At 37.7% G+C, this 23,023-nt stretch overlaps 1 protein-coding gene across 2 annotated transcripts in view; it reads left to right on the forward strand.

The window, feature by feature from the left end:
- RhoU (ras homolog family member U) overlaps window positions 1-23,023 on the forward strand; it is a 77,495-nt gene that overhangs the window by 21,386 nt on the left and 33,086 nt on the right. The window contains exons 1-2 of one of the 2 annotated variants that reach the window (XM_018015314.2): window positions 8,875-9,090; window positions 19,157-20,560. In XM_018015314.2, the coding sequence (XP_017870803.1) occupies window positions 19,310-20,560 (1,251 nt within the window). In that variant the 5' untranslated portion in view covers window positions 8,875-9,090; window positions 19,157-19,309. Of the gene's footprint in view, window positions 1-8,874; window positions 9,091-19,156; window positions 20,561-23,023 lie in introns of those variants that run through there. The other variant, XM_089475502.1, reaches the window with a different exon arrangement.

The following is a 23,023-nucleotide window of genomic DNA, read 5'->3' on the forward strand; positions in this document are numbered from 1 at the left end:
AGCTATTTGTAGATTATTATCAATTAAAAATTTAAGATTTCAATTATGAGCAGACTGTATGGTATGATTGGTATGGTATGGTATGATATTTGATTAACATTCATTAGACTTTATATTCATTAATGAAAGTGAAATGAGCATATGAGCTTTGTGTAATGTTCGTCTTGCTGTACGTTCGTCAATTCCTCAGTTCGTATGAATGCAAACTCTATCAACGCTATTGAAGCTAAAGACTTGACCCTCCATTTATAAAGCATCAAGGGATATGACAAATCGGAAAATGTATTTTTATACCCTGAACCCATTGAAAATGGGAAATCAGGGTATAATGGTTTTGTGAAAAAGTATGTAACGGGCAGAAGGAGGCGTGGCAGACCCCACAAAGTATATATATTCTTGATCAGCGTGACGAGCTGAGTCGATATAGCCCTGTCCGTCTGTCCGTCCGTCCGTCCGTCCGTATGAGTGCGTCGATCTCAGAAGTTATAAGAGCTAGAGAGCTGAAATTTGGCATGCATACTCGTGTGTACCATACGCAGTACGAGTTTGCTTTATTTTTTCGATAAATCGTCCGATAACTTTTTTATCGAGAATAATCGAAAAATTGATTTTGTTTTTTTAGCCTAATTTGAACAATTTTAGACCTGGAATCTTCAAATTTGTGTTGTATATCAAGTTAATCGATAAAAAGATTTTGTAATTTACAGATTTTGGATACCACGCCCCCTTCTCCCCCAATTTGTAAAAAACGCATTTCAAGTACTAGAGACTTGTGCTTTGGAATGTACACACATATTTAGCATATGATTACGCTCTGAAAGTTTCATTAAGATCATATGTTTACAAAAGAAATTATTCGACAAATAAATTCTCATAATATTGCCCACAATGCAGCGCAGCCCAAGCGCAGTCGCTGCTTACTGCGCAGTTAGCAGAGCGCAGGCTTATGCGTGCGTGTGGATACATCTGTATGTATGTGTCCATAAAAGAAGTGCAGAATGATTAGAATATCAGATTAGAGGGTTCAGGGTATCTCCTAGTCGAGCAGTCTCGACTAGAGCTTTCTTACTTGTTCATCTCAAAATTCGTGGTATTTTAAGTATAGCACTTGAGTTGAAATTTGGAATATATATTTACATTGCAAATACAAACCCTAAAAGATATGGCGGATATATGTATATCCTAGATATGACTTTTAGTGATATCCATATTTAACCTTTAAAGCTTAAATTTATAAACAAAATCAAATCAGATAAAAATTTTATCCAAATTAATTATTATGTATAATTATACTAAAATTGTTTTTATCAGCAAAAAAAAAAAAAAAAAAAAAAAAACTTAAATAAATTAAATGAAAAATTCGTACAAAATTTAATATAAATAAGCAGTAAAACTCATTCGGAGAGGAATGTCGGTTTTTTTGCCGGACTCGGATCACTTGTCAAAATATTGCGAACATCATGTATAACGGTAAAGTTAAGCACAATTGTTTGTCAACTTCAGAAATGTGAAATGAAAAACGAAATGCAATTACGTTGTGACAGTAAAGACTGCAAAATATTCAATCCCTTATACAATTGGCAACAGTTATGCAACAGTTTTTCTTATTGTTTCATGTTCATACACAATTTCTCTGTGTGCGTGTGTGTGTGTATGTGTGTGCTTTTACGTGTTTGCCTGTTTTTTGGGGTTTTCACCTGTGCGACAAACAAGTCCAAAATGATTATGGAAAAACCAATTCGAATTGGAAATGCACATGCAACAAGCAGCAGCAGCAGCGGCAGCAGCAGCAGCAGGAGTCGTGTTGTTGCCAACAATGGCAACAATTTCAGCTGGACAACTGGACAACCTTCGGGCTGGTAGCTGTTGCCCCCGCTTGGCTCCTTTTATGGGCAATTTTTCGTTTGTTTGTTTGCTGTTGAGAGGTTGCGAGCACATAAAGTTCGACAAGCCGGAATATGTGAGGCATAGAGCGATACGAGCAACGATGCGAGCGGGAGAAAATTAAGTTCAATTTCATATGAGTCTCGATATCCAATTTGACTTGGACTCTCTGAGTGCGGCTGATTGGCGAACTTGATTTATGCAAGCAATGAAGATTCGTTGTAATTTCGCCCTTTGATCGCAATAACCTTGGTGTAACGAGATACGGCCATGGATTGGGTACCGCTGATTGAAACGATGCTATGGGTATGGGTTGTTAAATATATATATCTATATATATATATATATATGTGTGTGTGTGTGCTGTAAGCTCAATTGAAAGCTATTTACCCGTCCAGGGCAGACTTGACCATGCCGCCGACCGACCTTAAAGCCAGCTGCAAAGCCTTTAAACAAACAAGTTCATTAATCAAAAAAAAAAAAAAAAAAGAAACAAACGAAGAAAAACGAGAAAAATAAAGGGCGAGAGCGGTGTTGGAAAAAAGGTAGAGTCTCGAAAAGGTATGAAGGACAGATAACTCGATTTGTATTTGGGAATTGAGGATGAATTATGCACAACTTGTGCGCTGTTTGCTTTGTAATTGTTTGTTAGTCAAAGCAGCCAGCTTTACGGCCCCAAAAATCAAATTCGAAATCAAAGCAAAGCCGTTGAAAGCAAATGCCAACACTGAAATTAATTGTGTTATATTTGCTAATGAATCTGTTTGTAATGATGTGAAAAGAAGTTTCGAAGTAGAGGCAGGCTGTTTATACACTCAAAGTAGAAAGTGAAAAGTCTGTGGAAAGGGATGTAACAAGCAGAAGGAGGCGTGGTAGACTCCATATAGAATATCAGGATGACAGGCTGAGTTGATCCAGCCGAGCCATACACAGTACGAGTTTGTTTATCGATAATTTATCGAATTTCCTTTTATCGATAATAATCGATAACTTGACTTTGTCTTTAAAGCGTATTTCGAACACTGTTAAAGCTAGAAATCCGATTTACTCTGTAGGTTCATGCAATGAAGTCAAATAATTTTGTAATATTGAGATTTTGGCAGCCACGCCTCGTTCGCTCAGGGGATCTCCTAGTCGTGCAATCCCGACTGGAGTATTCTCACTTGTTTTTAGAGTTTGCTTGTTGACTATGTGCACTCAGGCGTTTATTGAAATTAAAATCTTATTCATACTATTTTATTATAATGTTTACTAAAAACAGAAAAACATTCCAGACTCTTTTTTTATTCAATTTATAAAAAGTTATAATCTCATTAATTTAATTGCCCAAGCTTTGTTTGATGCCCAAATGAAGGCAAGGCCAGGCCAGGCCAGAATTAGGCAATCCAGTTGAAATACGTTTTGCTGTTGCAATTGCGGCTATAGTTGTACCTGAGATTGTATCTTGTTTTGTTATTTAAACAGAGTATAAACAAGAGTCAAATCCTCAACTGATAACACAAAGCTCACAAAACATTCCATGATGCTGCTGGCTGGCTGGCGCTAGCTAAGAGATGCTCTCAACGCTCACTCCTAATTAAGCAAAAACACAAACAAAGCTCAACTCGAAATTCTTTGTCATTTAAAGGCGGCAGCAAATACAATGGACAGAGAGAGAAACTCTTCTAATATCTAAAAACATAAATTATCCCAGAGATAAAAGAGTCGGATGGAGTAACACTCATATAAAACATTTTTTCTTCATTTTTATTGTTTCTATATGTCGGGGTCGTGTGATAATTCTTATGAGAGAGAGAGAGCGAGAGACGGGAAATCGAGCCAGATGTGTTCATGAAAATAATAGTGCAAGGGAGCCCTAAAATGTTGAGCAATAAAAAGTGGTGATAAAAGCAATTAATTTATTGTATTCACTTTGAATTTTAAAATACGTTATTGTTTGTCTTCAGATTTCTACAATTTTATTAAGTATAATACATTTTTTATTTATTCATTTAATAAGTTTTTATGATATGCAGTTGGAGTTGCGAAAAAGGATAAATACAGTACAATACAATTTGAAATTGAAATTAAGACTAGCATATTTTCTATACTCATTCACGGCAATATAATGGGTATATTGGATTTGTACATTGCCCGTTTGATAGAAGGAATAGTAATAGTTACTAAAATGGAAAATTATGTTATTTAACATTAGCTTAACATGTTTTGGATGTTTTTTTTTTTAATTTATTTTACTATTTTTTTAATGTTTTTTTAAATTAATTTATTTTTTTATTTAATTTTTAAATTTAATTTTTTTTTAAATTAATTAAAAATTGGTTTCCTTAATTTAATTTATGTTTTTTTGTTTGTTTAATCAAAGAAAATGACAATTTGCTTGATGTTGGCAGTAATAAGTATTTTATTTGATTCAAGTATATTGGTTGATTAATACTGTGATTATATCAATATACATTTAATCGATATATAAACGTAATTGGCATTCACAACTGCAGTAAATTGATATAAATGAGTGGAACTGCTTATCTTTGCAGAGTCTAAGGTGAGGTATTTGCTGATCACAAGATCTTCGCTCTCGTAAGGTCAGAGGCTGAGACTGAGGCTGAGGCTGCCAGAGCAACAATCTTTTTCTCACTTGTCTTCTACTCGACCAAAGTTTTCTTTCCCTCTCTCATCTCTACCTCTCTGCCTCTCTGTCTGTCGTGTGACCCAGTTTTAATTGCAGACTATGACTCAACTATGAACAAGAACTGAACTGAAACGATTCCAAACACATGTAGATAGTTCGTTATTGTTGTTGTGTGTGTTTCTCAACATGTTTAATTGGTATTTGCGCGCATATGAAAGTGGCACGACAACTTGATTATTCCGTGGTCTCTTGCGACAGCGCACAAGCGCACTTTTAATTATAGTTCTTAGGCTAGCTGTGCAATTGTAGAATCTTTGCTTAATTAATTTACCTATTCGTATTGATGTGACAGGGGCAACAGGCAGGTCGGAAGTTCGCAAGGTCGAGAGGTCGCTATCCCAGGGGGGGAGGGGGGTATGTCGAGTGGAGAGCACTGCCTGCTGGCTTGTTCGCTTTGGAAGTGGCTTCAGCTCTTGATTTATTTGCACTTGGCAAGCCTTTAATATGAATTGTTTATATAATTATAATTCTTTAATTGCTATTTGCCTTTTTAGCTGCGCGTTGTATTTTACACGAATTTATCAAAAACAATTTTTTTTTCATTTCATTTTTATGGCTGCTTTCCCACAGTATTGTTGTTGTCGTTGCTGTAGTTGTTGTTGTTGTTGCTGCTGTTGCTGTTCACTTGCCGTAATTAAAATACACTTAACGGTGCTTTGCATATTGCCTTTTGGATAAGCGCTGAGAAAATGTTAACGACCTATGAAAAGCTAACGGTATGAAAATGCATACGACGACTAGGGGATACCCTTCAAAAAAAAAAAGGACTTGTTTTAGTTATGAGTGAATATATACATATCAGTAGAGCTATAGTATATGCAAAATATAAATATGCATATGAAAATATACATATATGAAGTATGTATATATGAAGTAATGTAATAAAAGTTAATCCAAGTTTTTAATTAAATGCAGATTTTTGTATTATAAAAAAAAAAAAAATAGTTACAGGCTACATTGGGTATAACGAACTTCAACAATAAGCCAGCTAAAGAAGCAACAACAATTTTTATAGCACTGTAGCTTATGTTGCAGTTGTTGCTATTGTTGTTGCTGTTGCTGCTGTTGCTGTCTGCTTGCCCCGAATGGCTGCCGGGCTGCCGGTCTGGCGCTTTAGCAAACTTTGCTGCATAGGCCTTTTAAATGCTTACAGTGGAAACAATTTATAACGTCGAGCACAAAATTTATAACGGCAACAAGCAACACAATGGCAATAACAATAACTGCAGGGAAAATTGGCAAAAGGAAAAAAGTCAAATGGCTGCCATAACTGGCAATTAAATGCACATGTGTTGCTGGCCAGTTGCAACACTTACCTACCCCCATCCACCCCCTACCACCCGTCGATCTGTGGGGCAGCTAACTCTAACTCACATACATACATACATACATACATAAATGCATACATAAATGTATTCATGTATGTATACATAAAATATTTATGCTATGCTATGGGCCGCAGTGGAGTGTGTCTATAAGAAAGTATGCATTTTCTCAGAGCTCAGCAGAAAATGAGCAATGAAAATACCATCAGTCAGCTACAACAACAACAACAACAACAACAGCAACAATAACAAAGGCCAAACAGCTGCTGCTCTTCTCAATGAACTTTGCATGCACTTAATTGCTCACGCTGTCAGACAACAACAACAACAACAGCAACAACAATGACAACAACAACGATTAGACACTTACAACAGCTACTGCTATCCATCCGATGGCAAATTAAATGTGATTTAAAGCAACCAAATGCATTACATAAGACCCGTTGGAGTGGGAACCCAACTTGATTATATAGTGGCCAACAGTTGGTATACTAGAAATGCATAAATATCTTAGCACTCTGACACATATAAGCACGCGAGCATATTAAAGTCTACTGTAATGCTAATATAATGCTTGAGATTACCTCTTAAGATTGTAAGAGTTCAAGCAGGTATATCGACTGTGAAAGAGAGAGAGAGAGAGAGAGAGAGAGAGATAGAGAGATTACTCGATTACCATTGAGTCATATTATATTACTTCTTCTATATACCATGTATATGTATTTCATATAATATAAATACGATCGAGTCATATTATGTTCCCTCTCATTCTACATACGTATATTCCCTGTTGATCCATAAAAAAGAAGAGAGAGATTTGCCGTCAATCGCCATGAACTATAATTACAATGGAGTCATACTCTATTGCCTCTTATTCTACATACCATCTCGCTTCCTCCCATCATTCTGCATCTCTTTCTATATTAAATTTCTTGCTAGCGTACAGCTCATTAAATATAAATATGCTCAAGCTAAACAACATTCCCTCTTTTTCTAAATACCATCTTCCATCTCTCTCTTTCTCTCTCTCTAATTTTCTATATTATATTTCCTGCCTCTGTACAGCATATCTTTCAGTCTAACCCTTAGCTCTGGCGAAGCTCTTGCTTGCTAAAGTTCTTAGTACCTTATGGCTTTTCGTGCAGCCCTTCACACAATTTTCTGTAATTTCTATAATTATGTACGAATGGCTTGGCGAAGGTAACGAGCTCTAAGCCGCGGCTTTATACTTTAAAATAATAATTCCGCCAGAGTGGCTTACCACAGCGTGGAAATTACGCTATATACCCTGGAATTGAAGGCCCAACTGAAATGGGGCACTCAGCAGTGAATGTGGCCTTCATTGAATTAACGTCAAATCGAAATCAAATAGGTGATTGATCGTATTTCACAGAAAACTTGAGCTTAAAGTAAACATTTTTGTTTGGAGTGATGGTGTATTATATTCAATTGGTCTTGAATTGGAGCTAGTTGAATTTAGAAAAAACGTTTCAAAGATGCTATCGGCATCGATATACATGATATACCATATAATATATCATATCACTCAACTCTAGTGGCAGGTGTTCTATATGTAAATTCGTCTCTTCTCTAGTGAAATTTCATCATATAAATGAAATAAAATTATATCAATGATTTATATTGTCTATATATTACAAATGTGTATATGTACTATATCAAGTATAAAATGTATATAATAATATTGAATATATATATTGAAAATATATATTTTTATCCAACTTTTATATATGAAAACATATTTTAAAAATAATTTATATTATCTTAACACATGTTTGATGAAATCACAATTTTGTTTATATAGAATATCAATGCAGCAATAATAATAAAAATATTAATCTTGAAATAGTAAAACAAACTCGATACTTATCGAAAAGCTCTGCTTAGTTAATGATAATCATATAATAATTAGTAATTTAAATAAATAATATATAAAAAAAATAATAATAATAAATATTTTCAATACTTATCGAGATATTTATCGATAAATGTAGCAATAAGCCCTGCTTAATTTTTTGATAATTATATAATACAGTAATTAGTAATTAAAGCTAATTATAATTTATAAAAATATATAGAAAATAGATATAATAATTGCAAATCAAATGCTGATTTCGAGATGCTTTTTGATAAGCCCTGCTTGATTGTCGATAGTCATTCTATCGTCTGCAACTTTTGAGTTTGCTCAGAGAGGTAGTGCTACGGAGGGAAACGTTTGCATTAGATTTCGTTTGGTCTGCGGTCTCACTAATAGCTTTATGCAATTACGTGATTCGACACAAAGCGAAACAGTTTAAGACTTGGCAACTTGGCTGGCTGCTCGACTGCTCGAATGCGCGGTTGCTTGGCTGCTTGGCTTGCCCCTTCGGTTGCATAAAGTATTTTAACAATATTTTTGTGATTCAGCAACGTGCAATTTCATTCTGGCAGACAGTTACAGCTCTGGCCACTAACCACGGTGGTTGTGCCATAAATCTGAGCCCAACCAACGGCAGGTTGCTTGGCTTGCCGCTTTTGGCTGTTGGCGGTCACATGCAACACCTTGCAGCAGCACCAGCACCAACAATAACCACAAAAACAACAAGATTTTGTTGCCAAAGAATATCAGCGGCAAAAGCGAATCTGAAAAATTGATTAAAAGTTCTTGCAGAGCTCAAAACGGCATCAATTACCTGTTGCGGGTTAGCTGAGGTTTTTTTTCGGGTATAAGAAGAGCAAGAGCAGCAACAGCAACAACGGCCACAGTAAAACGTGGCAATACCCTCGACAACAACAACAACAACAGCAGCAGCAACAACAGCAACAGCAACAGCAAAGAAAGCGCGGCAGGCAGAGTGAAATATGATTACAGCGCTTGGCTTTTAGTTTAAAGCAGTTTTCAATATATGCGATAAGAAGAGACGTTGTTGTTGTTGTTGCTGTTGCTGCTGCTGCTGCTGTTGTTAATGTTGCTGTTGGGTTACTCAGCCATGGCTGCTGCGGACGCTGTTGCATGAAATAACCAAGCTAAGGAGATTGTGAATATCGTGAGCTCTGCCTCTTCTTTGCTAGTTAACTTGCTTGGGCTGGGCTTGGCGCAGTTGAAAGCACTTTAAATACCCTAACAAATGTCGGCCATAAGCCCAACAGAAGTGCAGCTTATACAATGGAGAGGGGCAAGCATTTGATTTTCAAGTAAGTTGTTTAGCTTAAGCTCAATCGAATGAGTTTCGTTGTTAAAGAATCTTTAGGAATTGTTATTTAACTCAAAACCATTTGCAGTCGCCACAGCTGCAACAGTGGCTGTTGCACAGGTTGCACATTGCATTTTCTTGTTGCTATCGAATGCTGCTGCGGCTGATGCTGCTGCAGCTGCAGCTGCAGGCTGAAAAACATTTTCTGCTACATCATTAATGGCCAGTGTCTACAATAAGTTTTTTCCCATTTTGTGTTTTTTTTTTTTTTTTTTTTGGCTTTTGATGCTGGTCTTTGGAGCTTCATTCAGAGCGTCGTTGTTCGGGCCATAACAGCAGCAGCAGCAGCAGCAACAGCGGCAACAGACTGCCGACAATGTTTATTGGTAGTTGTTGTTGTCCGTCTGTTTGTCGGCCTGGACGTTTGTTGGGTCTGCTTGGATCTTGTGCTTCATCGTCGTCGTTGTCGTCGTCGTCTTCTTCTTCTTCTTCGTTTTTTCCATTCCAGGAATTTAATCAAGGTGCATCTCCAAAGAAAAGGCCGCAAGCGAACAACAGCGCTGCCCAAATAGTTAAAGGGCAAACTAAATAAACATTTACTAATGTGACGACGCGACGTTGACGTTGGCGTCGGCGTCAGCCTCAGCAGCTACCACATTAAGCAAATGACTGACTATGAACGACTAGCAGCTATGCTGTAGCTACAAGTTGTAGAAATATTGTAAGCAATTATTGATATATGGAACTATGAGATATGTGCAGGGTATATAGAGCATATAGTGCATATAAAAAGGTATTCATGATAAGTTCAAGTAAAGTACATTTGCTCGTCGTGCAAGCCCGACTCGAGAATATACAGGGTATATATAGCATATAGTGCATATACATAGGTATTCATGATCACGTCAGGTCCAGTACTGTTTTGCGGTCAAGGTATATATATAGCATAGAGTTCATATACATAGGAAATATATACAGAGGGTATATACAGCATATGGTACATATACATAGATATTCATGTTCAGCTCAGGGTATTTACTAGTCGTGCAAGCCCGACTCGAGCACCCTCTGTGGTTTTCAATCTGTTTTGAAATACATGTTCTACACTTTGGCTTTGTTATCATGATAGAATGTGTGGACGGACTGACATGCATATATCAGTAACTACGGCACGGTGTGCCCATGGGAGGCTTCACTGTGCTGCCCACCGAGCTGTAGTAGTCGACTCTGAAGCACTTGTGTAGGTGTTTCATATTGCATGTATGAGTGCGCACTGCGATGGGCTCTCGAAGGTGCTCCGCTCATACCTTTTACAGGGTATACTCTGCATCCACGACATACACACATACACATACATATATATGGGGTCCGCTCACGCGTAATGATGTGCCGATAATGAAATAGCAATAGTTGCTGTGGCTGTCGTAAAATCATTCTGTTGATGCGCGTGAGCGATAAAATTTCAACACCCCTATTAGAGAAGATGTTCCCGGCGGAGCGCAAACTGCACGAAAATGTAAAGTTTCTCAACTACGGCAACTTTATACGGATGTGTGCAGTAGTTGTAGTTGTAGTTGTCGTAGCGTTTGTTTTTGTTGTTGTATCTTGAGCATTGCTGGCGGTCTGGGTTTTTATTATGACATTCGAGGCGAGGGTTAGCAGTCAATACTGAGGTAGTTGGCTTAGCCTTTGGCTCACCTGCACAGACTTTAACACAAAATTCACACGCTCGAGATACATTTAGTTGCCTCTCTCTCTTTCTCTCTCTCTCTCTCTCTCTGTCTCTGTCTCTGTCTCTCTCTTTCTGTATGTTGTTTATTGTTTAGCTCTGTTTTGTTTTGTTTCGCTTGGCCTTTGTTTTCGGCAACAGCTGGCCCGGTGTTCGAAACTGATTCTTCTTCGTATTCTCAGTTACTTGTTTTCTGTTCTTTATTTTTTCCCTTTTTCTCTTTTGCCTTCTCTATCTTATTTTTTGTTTTTTCTTTTCCCTTTGATTTTATTTTTGTATCTAATCAATTTGCTGGCACAATAGAGAGATGATGCGGACGGAACCGCCTGCAACGACAGCTGGCTGTGACTTTATTGTTTTGTATCTGTCAGAGACTCTGCTCTGGCTGACAGCAGCCGCATAGCCCAGTCAGTTGGCCCGAGGCGGCGAACGATTAAATACAAATTAAAAGAACAGTGCCTACCAATCTGTATCTGCCAGATATGCGTTCCTTAATCAAGCCCGCACAGCTCAAGCTGGTCAGCATCTTTACGGCAAAGAAAATGGGTAAAAAAAAAAAAAAAAAAACAAAACATAATATACCTAATGCCTGCAGCTGTGCACTGATTGTGACTCTGTTTGGCATTGTTCAACTAGGTTTTCACATGAAATGGGTCTCACAGACCCATACATACTGAGCAGCACTGGGAGTCCCGTAGCATTACGGCTAAAACATATCCGGTTCTGACTGCATTCATTTCAGCCACATGCTGATCCAATTGACTGCAAGTTATCATTAGAATTTTGAAATTCTTTAATATGACACGCCCCATGGGCGTTACATTGCAGACAGTCAAGTTTATCTATAATAAATCCGATTAGCTGCAAAATTCTTAAAGATATTGCAAACTATATATACAGGAAATGATTCAACTTTGTTTAAGATTTTACCTGCTAGAGTCGGAAATACTTATATATTTATGTAATCATTCCATACCCCTAACATATTATTTTCGTTTGGTTAGCTGAGGAATAGAGTACTATTTACAAATTTATTTATATATATTGTTTATATAAGTAGTAGACCTTAAATGCATTATGAAAGTCTTTATTTCAATTATAACAATTTAAAAATTATTAATTCAATTTTTATTAATTATTTATCTAATTATTATTGTATTGATTTTATTATTAAAATTATTCATTAAATTATTCGCACGCATAATTTTATTGTTATCGATACTTAACGATAATCGATAATTGTATCGATACTCAATTTGAATGGCATCAGGAAAAGATACAAATTACTCAATTCAAACAGCAAACAGAAACGGCCTTACAAATTGAATACTTTTCGTGTTTTCTGGGGACATTCTGTATAAATATAGATACAACTATGGAAAATATGGTTAAGTATCGATAATATGATAGCCTTGTATCGATAGTTAGCTATAGCGCTATCTCCTGCAATACCTATTCCCCTATATCAAGCAACTGCTGTGATTGGGGTATTTCCTAGTCCACACTGTCCAGCAGAAGTTAGTGCACTTGTTCGTGTACCTGTGCTCAATGCACCTCATATTAAACACAACTCATATGATAATTATTTCACTACAATTTCAAATGGTATTGGGTATCTTTAGGTCGGGCAGATGTTTGGGTTGCTTCGATTTTCGTTCGCCGTCTACCTGCTGGCGGCATGCGATAAGGGCTGAATCTGCTGCTGAATCTGGAAGTTTCGCATCTCATTGTTGTCTGGCAGGATCGTTTTGGTAACCGGTTTCAAGCACTACAAAGGCTTCATCAAATTCAGTTTTCTGTCTCGTCCTCTTCTTCTTTTTCTTCCTCTTCCATTTGCTTGTTGCTTAGCTGAGATTTTAAAGTGAGTCCGGTTTTAGTTTTTGTTAAACTTTACACCTGCTGCACACACACACACACACACACACACACACACATACACACAGAGAGACCGTCTCTAACTGCATTTGGGTATGCCCTGAAGGCCAAAGTTCATTTTTGTTTATTTATTCCATACCACTTATAACACTCTCATTTTAATTATTAATTGAAAAGTGTTAATAATGAGCGCAAATTATTTATGTAAAATATATTCGACAAATATTTATATGCAGTGCAGTGCACTTATCTCTGTTTGTTTTGTGCAAATGCTTAAAGCTTGCATAATTATTAAACTCACTTTAAAATGCTTACATAAGCAGCAAAAAATATTGAATATAATTATTTATAAAAAAATAAAGAGCAATATTTTTTATGAAGATTCATAAAAAAAGTGTTACATATCATAAAAAATAATGTGAAATGAAGCATAAAAATATGTAATGTATATATACCATATATATGTATATAGTATTTATTTAAACAATCGAATATTGATATACCGCTTAGATGTTGAGATAATATAAGAAATGTAAATATGTATTTGAAATAGAATTGAATTGAACCGACTGCAGAATACTCATTCACGCATTAAATTCGCTCAGATACAATTTCCGATTTGCCACGCCCTCAATTTGTTCAAATCAATAGATGATACATTCCATATTTCAACTCTCTAGCACTTCAACTGCCATGGTTTCTGAGCAACCGGAAAATGTATATTCCGATTAGCCACGCCCCTCGTTAATCTCGAAGCTGTATTATTGAAGGCTGTAACCGAGTATATACGTTCCAATTCGAAGGTCTGTTGCTTCAATGGAGTCGAAAGGGCTAGCATTGATGCAAACAAACGGACGGACGGATGGGTGAACAACAAGATGAACATTGCACAAAACTAATATACTTATTTCACTTTCATGCTTGAGTAAATAAAACTGTAGATAAATATAATATAACCGTCGTTATAAACAGAAGACGCTGCAATAAACGTACGGACTCTATAAATGGAGTCGTTATGCCCGGATTTTACATAATTCTTGTCAAGATCTACATAGATTAGTTGCATTTCAAATCAATATATATATACTGCATATTTGTCAATCGAATCGATACTGACGTAATATATATATATTATTACTTATATACATATATTTGTGCATATCTAATCGGCATCTTCATACTTTCTTTAAACGAAGAAGCTTGAAGCTGGCTTGATCACATTGCATAACTTTGCGCTTTCCAACAACTCAGCTGAACAGAATTTCCAACTGCTTATTTCGATGGCCAGCCGGAGCATACTGAATGCTGTTGGTGGTGTGTGATAAATAACAATAATTTGCATTTGTTGTCTTTGGCTGCAGTGGCCAGTCCGTCCGTCCGGCGCATAACTTCATCTCATGTTGGGCGCATATTTTTGTGTCCACAAATTGTTGCCGTAGGCTGATGCATGCAGCAAGACAGCAAACCCGCAAACCTGCAAACCTGCAAACCCTTTCCCTGGTAGCTCAGGCCAGTGCAGCCCCAGGTCTACGGCTCATTCAGTTGGCTGTTTCTTTGTGGTCATTTGTAAGCCACTCCACTGTCCGGCTGCTCGGCATACTTTCTCGGTCTTTGTTGTCGCTTTTGATAAAGTTTGCCTTATGTCGTAGCTGTTGTTGTTGTTGTTGCTTTTGCTGTTGTTTTTTAATGCAGCTGCCGAAAGTTTCGTTGGGCTTGTTGCAAATTGTTTGTCAGTCGTCGTCAGTGGCTGTAATGGAAGGCCCGCAGCGTTTTTTATGTGGCAGACGTGACAGGAAGTCGCCAGCAGTAGCGCACTGAGCTCTGTAGCTCTGCTGTCAGCAGCAGCAAAAAATTCTGATCGTATATTACATGAGAAGTAACTTTCGCTTGAAATAACATGCACACATATACACACATGTATATTAAGATCATAATCTACATATATATGATATATGACTACTGTGCTATATATCCGAATATAACTTTATAGTTAATCCATTTAGTTTGGCTTTGGCTCGTTAGTCGTTGCCTGCGTGTCGTCAAAGCATTTGCCATATCTTTATCGTCTGCTTTCTCATTAGCATGACGCACTCAGTGTGCCCAGTGGACGTGTGTGTGTGTCGTGTGTCGGAGGATGGTGTCAAGGACAACAAAGTGAACTTTGCTATTGTGGGCCAGCCGACAGCTGTCGACTGTCGACTGTCGACTTTACCAGCCGCCACTTGAAGCCAAGTCACACCCACACTCACACATCCACGTCACAGTGACTTTGTCAAAGGCAGTGGTAATTTTTTAACGGCTAAAAAAGCTATACCCATGGAAATTGTTTAAAGGGAGTGGGGCTGACCATATTCGACGGTTTCCAGATGGCAACCTAGAAGAAAAACATCGTTATTTGAATGTTGACAATAATAATCATTTTATTTGGTTCAAGTAGTGATGTCTCTCCTTGTCTCTCTCTCTTTCTCTCTCTCTCTCTCTCTCTCCTTCTCTTTCGCCCTCCATCTCCTTCTCTCTCTCTCTCTCCCTCTCTTTCTCTCTCTCCCTCTCTTTCTCTCCCTCTTTCTCACTCTCTCTCTCTTTCTCACTATCTCTCTCTCTTTCTTACGGTTTATATAGCCAGTCTCTGTCTAAAGATATAGGGTTTCCAGATAGGTCCATCGAATACGGACAGCCCTATATCTAGTTACTTAGAAGCAGAGTTAATCCTTTAGCTGGTTGAATCAACAGTCTAGTCGATATAGCTCTTTAGGTATGTCTCTGTCTATCTCTATTTATGTATTTTATAATACTTTATACTATGACTAGCCTAGGGTATCTTTTAGTCAGGCACTCCCAGCTGCTCGCTTTAGTTTTAGTTAGTTTTAGTTGTTTTCCCTTGGCTGATTCTTGAGCTGGATCAACAGTTTTGTCGATCTACCCTTTCTATGTCTAGATATTTATCTAGCTATTCGTTTGTCACTTTTTATTTATATAATCTATATTTTTATGGTCAGGATATATTTTAGTCAGATACTCCCGGCTGACGCTCTCTTTGTTGCTCTCCACTTATCTAACTCTTGAGCTGGATCAACAGCCCAGTCGATCTACCTCTCTATGTGTAGACGTTCATCAAGCTATTCGCTTGCTCCTCTGTTTCTCACATTGAGCTATGTCTGCCTAGAGCGTTGGGTATTATTTATTTTATTCAGGTATTTCCAGTTGATACTACTTCTGTAGGTCATCTAGCTATTCTTCTGCCTCTCTCTATTCACGCACTAATCTATAACATTTTGAACTCAGTCAGCTGTGGGTATCTCTTGGTCAGGCACTCCCCGTTGGCATTCTCTTTGTTGTTCTCCACTTAATTTCTTTTTGCGCTGCCAACTTCCCGCTTGCCATTGCCTCAGTTCTCGACGTAAATTACAAACTGTTGCATTCCGTGCATCCCCCTCATTCAAAGCATTTTCCCGTTCTCTATTTTCCACATCTCTCAAACTGCTGGCGGAATTCCTCTTCTTTGTATTGCAATTTATGCATACTCTGCCAGCATTTAAAGGCGCTGCCACGGAGTTTCGGATCTTAGTGTTAGCGCTCTGGTTCTATATCCTAACTTAGCTCAAATGAATTTATCATTTCTTCATTTCTTCGATTCAGCTGAGCTTCGACGCTCAACACATTTCCCGCACAAATAAAAGTTTTTCTTTAAAACGATTTTCCAGTCGCGTTAGCTCAAATCTGTGTCAGAGCGCTGCCAAGAACTGGGCAGAGAGTAAATCAGAGTTGAGCGACTCAACTTGTTTAAGTATGTGTGTGTGTGTGTATGTGTGTGTGTGTGTTGTTCCTTGTTTCTGCATTTTCTCGTTTTAATATTTGTGCTGCATTGCCTTTTGTCGTGGCTCGTGTTCGTGCTGCGCTTGTTGTTGGCCAGGCTCTTCACATACACATACACATGTACATACGGGAAAATCTCGTTTTGTCAGTGATTCGCCCGCGGATGGAGGCGTGGCCGGCATTGAGGGCGTTTGCCGGACCGGCGCCTAGCTGCAATATTAAAAATGATATGAAATCAACAGACCAGCGAGATACACACACACACACATAGACACACACGAAAGTTACTAAAAGAGTTACTGGACCATGGCAGCATCAGTGGGAAATGACGGCTTATAGAGCACAGCAGCAGCAACTGCAACAACAACAACAACAACAACAACAACAACAACAACAACAACAACAACAACAACAACAACAACAACAACAACAACAGCAACAACAACAGCAGCAGCAGCGTAACATACAGCGATAGGTGCATAAAGCTGATTTTGTGTATGTGTTTGAGTGTGCGTGCGTGTGTGTGTATTTGTTTCATTTCATGGACACAAATCTTTTAATAGCATATACTGCCGGTAATGGCTTACAGAAGAAGCAAATCAAATGCCCAACTATGATATACCCTAACCCCAGAACATTGCTTAATGTTCAGCTGGAAACGTTTTGTGAAATATATATGAGTAAATAACTTAAATACCATACAAAATATTTAAAAAATATTAAAATGATGGAGTAGTGTCTCAGTTTTTTCGTTCTCTCATAATGAATAGAGAAATTCGCATATGAGCTATGGAATTATTGGCTCACAGCACAAGCAAGTCAAATGATCTACGACTGCAAAATAGCTCAAATTTAGATGTTATCAGAGATTAAAAAGAGATGCAAAGTTTTGTAAATGTTACGCCTGATAAAATATTTTGAATGTTAGACAAACGTATTTAAAAAATACTAAGCCGAGTGCATTTCATGTGTACATATGTAACATAACTATTTCGTTCTCTCATTGGTGTCTGCATCGAGAATCCGACATGTTTTGCAGCACAGCAATGGCATTGACTCACATCGAACCCAATATGTTCATCAGTTGAATCGATAATCCCGCCCAAAAAACCTGGGCTTTATGCGAATTGTCATCCATATGTTTTTGCCTGTCAAAATATGTTGAGCGGCAACATTTTTATTTTATTTCATATTTTTTTAAATTTTTTATGCTGCTATGATAGCTGAGCAAGGCTCAATTATATTTGCTGTATATGAATTACAAATGAAATTTATTGTAAAAAAAAAAAAAAAAAAAAATATATTCATTGAGCTAATATTAAAATTTATAAAAGTATATCTATAATTATATATATATGTTTATTTTTTTTTTAATATTTGCTCAATGAATATATTTTTGTTACTTGTTTAATGTTTTTTTTTTTTTTATTTTGTTTATTTTGCATATATTATTTGTATTACAAATTAATCAAATTTTTTTTGAATAGGTACTATTTTTTGTTTTGCAAATGCTCAATTGCGGTTTACGCTGCCATTGGTAAATAATACGGAATGAAAAAATATTATAATCCAAGAAAAAGAGAGAGAGAGAGAGAGAGAGAGAGGGAGAGAGCGTGAGCAAAAAAAAATGCGTTTTTATAAATCACTGTCGAACCGTTCAATGTGCAATTTAACAGGCTGTCATTGATGCAGCCAACTAACTAACTGGTTGACTAACTAACTAACGAACGTACTAACTAGCTAGTTGATGTTCTTGCTGATGCATATCCTATTACAGTTTCCGTTGCGGTGCACCCAGAGTTGCTGCCACTCGCAGTGAATGCGGCACAGAGTCTCAAGATGAGGCGCTGTACGTCCGTCCGTCCGTTCGTCTATCCATTGGCCAGGCTCATTGCCAGCTGGGTTAGCTAGAATTTACTTGAGATTGATATTTATGTTGAGCCAAGATCTGGGACTGTTACAGAGTTTAATATGAATATATGAATATAATATATATATTTGGCGGGTCTATATATAATATAATATAAATATGATCTCATTTTCGTACATTATATACATACTATATTTCAAATATAATAATAAATATACAAATAATTGAAATGTATTAAAATAAAAAAAATATAAAAGAGTTAATTACTAATATACCTATCGTATATTATGATTAAAATATAATAATAAATATAATAATAAATATAAATATTTTAAATATTTTAAAATATTTAAGGAAAATTTAAATACTAATATGATAAAATATAAAAGTACTTAACTTTATATATTTTACTGTATTTATATTTATTATATAAAATATAAAGATAATTAGCTCTGCTTTTATTATATTTTATTATATTTATATTTATTATTATATTTTTTTTAATTACTAATATATATAATTAATAATATTGATAAAATATGCAAATAATATATAATAATTTTAACTGAAATGACTTTAAAATTCCATGAAATATAAAATGAAAGCTAACTCAAAATTAAATACTGCCTATTGAGGTCCTTTATATATATATTCGTATGCTAAATTAAAACTATGTACTTAATATGACCCGATTTAGTTCAGTGTAGTGCAGCCTTGAGCTCTTCAGATGCCTTAAACTCTAGCTTTAATATACGTATTTTCTTGTCTGTCTTTTCGCAGGACGAACGCCAGCTGAAACTGTAAATTGCTGCAGCAGCAGTCGACTGTGTGTGTTGGTGGGTCGAGTTTGGCCAACTATCATTGTCTTTGGCATTGGGCAACATTTTAATTGAAAAAGTTTTTGTCTGGTCTGAGGCAAAACGTCACACAAATATGACTGTCAAATTGGCCAAACTCTTTGGCAGCGGCAGCAGCAACAAATCGAAGACAAACAGCGGCAGCGGCAGCGGCAGCGGCAGCAATGCGTCCAATACGTTGCCCCTAAATGGCCACGGACATGTCCATGGCCATGGCCAAAATATGCAGCTACCGGCACCGTCACTGCCAATGCCAGCCAATGGGAATGCGAAGCTGATTAAATATTGCGATCATCAACATGATCGCCAGCGGCCGGCGGCAATGACCATTTACGGGCATGCCTATGAATGCAATCAGATGGAAGTGGAGCTGGAGAATGACTACGATGACAACATGTCACTGAGCTCGGCCTACATGCAGCGCAATCATCCCTACAACAATTCGCAGCGTCCGCTGTTGGGCGAGCGGCGTCCCCAGCTGCAGCTGACCAAGGCCGCTGGCAAGAAGAAGACGGGGACGGGCTCGCCCATGGCCGGTATACCGCTGCCGGCGCCACCTCTGCCGGCGCCACCTCTGCCGCCGCAGCGCAACATCAATGGCGCCAGCGCCAGCGACGCTTACGTCTCTCCGTATGTGCAGCAACAGAAGCGAGATAGCGCCAAGGGATTGCACGGCTTTAACGACTTTGATGCGCTCTCCCAGCAGTACAATCAGCATCTGCAGAGTCCGCACATTGGCTATCCGTACGGCAGTCCGCCGTCGCCGACGGCTCAGTCGAGTGACTTCTGCTTTGATGGGGAGCGCGAGAAATCCTTTAAGCCCGTCTCATCCACCAGCAGCTCGACGGCCACAACCAAATCGAATTGTAGCTCCAGTTCGGCTGCAAATGGCTCACCGCCGACCAATGCCTGCTATCATCCGTCGGATTCTGGCAATTATCTGGACGCACAGCACACGGCGACGGTACAGCTGATGCTGCACTCGTCACGTTTCGAGGATGATTTCTGTACGCGGCGTAATGTTGATTTTTTGACCGACACCGAGCGGTCGGGCCTGAATTCGAATACGAATTTGAATCCTCATCCACAGCCAGTGGGGGGCCCAACAACGGGTCCCTTCATATTTGGCATCTCACATGAGCAGCAGCAAACGGATTATGGCCACCGCAGCAGTTGCAGCATCGACAGCATCACCAAAACTAACATCAAGAGCAACATCAGCAACAGCAACAGCAGCAACAGCAGCAGCAACAGGACCAGCAGCAACAACAACAATCTCTATCAGCCTGTGATAAATGCCACGCCCATTAAAGAACACAATGCACTGGTAAGTAGATATCACTAGGTAGCTAGCTAGCTAGCTAGCCCAGGTCTTTCATTCACTCTCACAGCAGCGCAAAACGTGGCCCAAAAATACCAAAAAAAAAAAAAAAAAAAACTTGTGCTGCCTTTTTGCGATAATTAGCGTTTTGGCCAAATGGCGCGCCAGAACTCGCGCTGGACTGGGACTGGAAGTGGGGCTAGAACTGGGGCTGCACAAAAAGTTGGCCAAAACGACGCCATTGCAGATAAAATTAATTAGTGCGTTCTATGCAATTATTGTATTCATGTTTTATTTTTAATGAGCCAAAAGCCAGAGCTACAAACTTTCCTGCCAGCCAACAACGCGCTATCTAATAAACATCGGAATTTCGCAAATGTCCTCTTTAACGGCAATTGCTGCAAATTGTTATTTATCACAGAGTACAATGGAAAAAGTTACATTTGCTGTGAAGCATTCACACTGCTCTCACTGCTCACTATTTAGTTGTTGGTGTATATAGTACAGTCGAGTCCCGATAATTCCAAATTAATTATCGAGAATTATCGAGAACAAATTTCGTTCAAGAGGATACAGTTTTTTCGATTTATCGCAATTTTCGATTTATTGGAGTACAAATTATCGCGATTCAACTGTATGAGGTGGCTATAGATATGATATGACCCAAGGATAATGATATAGATCTCCAAATATGCAACTCTAGAATTTCAAATATTGCCTTTACTTTGAATATTTCGAGTGTATGCATCAATAAATTTAAAATGAATAAAGCCATCGATCTAGATCTATATGTTTATCACAAGATTTTCTAATCAGGCAGTTCCTAAAGCACTTTCATTTGTTAATCCTTCACTTTTGAATGCTCATTCTGGGAGTGTAAGAGTATATTGAGTTTGGTATCTGTAAATGTTCGCCAATTCAAATATTTGTCCGTATGTCTGCCTGTCCATTCAACTATCCGTCCGTGTGTATTTTAACCTTTCTGTACATCCATTCGCCTTTCCGTATAAACCAGTTCTATTGCAACTAGAGCGGAAAAATTAGATATATTCCAACTTTTGCTCAAACATTCCGATTCACCAATACGTCCAATAAGGGCGCGGCAATTCTTTAAATACTATATACGGAATTTCAGAAATGCTATTTTTAAAAGTGTCAAAGACTTTGAATTGACAATATTTACGGGCTTTGATAACTCAGGAGGAACAATAGAATATATGTGAAAATGCTCAAAGTTTAAGAGGATATGTGTATATACACCTTTTAGATGCATGTAGAATCGGATAAAATTACAGATCTACTAGAAATAAAAAATTTTCCGAAAATGTTGAACTTCTTATTTACTATAAACTATATAAAGCTCCATAAAATCACTACTATAGACTCCTCCCGAATTGCTTTACGGAAAAAATTAGTTTATTTTTATACCCTGAATGAGTATTATGCAGTTGGTAATGACCGATTGCAACATTCTTAGTTATTTTATATGTCTTTGATAAAATTTGGTTAGGTCGAGCTTTATCACATTAGCAAATTCTTATCAGCAGCGCACTGCTCTCTATCTAAGCTGGCTGATGTTTGCATAAAAATGTCTTTATTTTCACAAGATATCTAGACAAAACTCGGCATTATAAAGCGCATATTTGCTTAACCCCCAAAGGTTATGTGCGTCTGGTCTTTATTCTTTATTTAGTCAAAATTTTGGGCTTGTAAAGAAAATTATTTCAAAATATGTATATATTAAATTGTGGTTAGAGGTTAAGAGGAAAAGAAGAAGATCGTAAATGCACAAAGTGAAGAGAAAAAGAAGCTGAAAAAGAGGTAAAAATTCGGTCGTGACCACAACAACAATTTGCTGGGTAAAGCAGCTGCGAAGACCTGAGAATTTCACAGTGAGCAAAAAGCCTTTGCGCGAATTTCGAAAGCATTTGAATGGCGAAGGCCAAGTCTTGAGAATTTCCCGATGATGCGGTTGCTGGTGTTGGTAGTGCTGGTGGTGTTGGTAGGGCTGCTGCTGTTGCACGACTGTTTACACTGATAAAGGAGCGAGCTGCGCACCTACGGCACTCGAGCCACCGATGGGCAGACAGGGCAAACATAAAACTGATGGACACCATAGAACGTAAGCTCAGAGTTAAAAGAATAGATAGGAGAATATAAGAAAAGTAATGGCAAATGGGAGTAAAAATGGGAATAAACGAATGAGGCAGAGCCCAACACACACAAACACGCACACACAAACACACATACAAAAGCCATGTCAATGTCTCGCCGAGCCAAACTTTGCTGTGGAGCCTTTCATAGTTGCTGCAGAACTTCAGAGTCCATGATGCACAGTGGTGCAAAGCAGCAGAAACAGGTGTGCAAGTAAATGAAAGCCAGAGCTAAAGGATCTAGAGTTGCTATCAGATATGAATATCAAAATATGAATATAAATGATATATGTTTGCAGTATATGCATAGAGTATT

Source organism: Drosophila arizonae, chromosome X (genome assembly GCF_054131065.1).
Source record: "Drosophila arizonae isolate 15081-1271.41 chromosome X, UAZ_ARI_1.0, whole genome shotgun sequence".
NCBI lineage: Eukaryota > Metazoa > Arthropoda > Insecta > Diptera > Drosophilidae > Drosophila > Drosophila arizonae.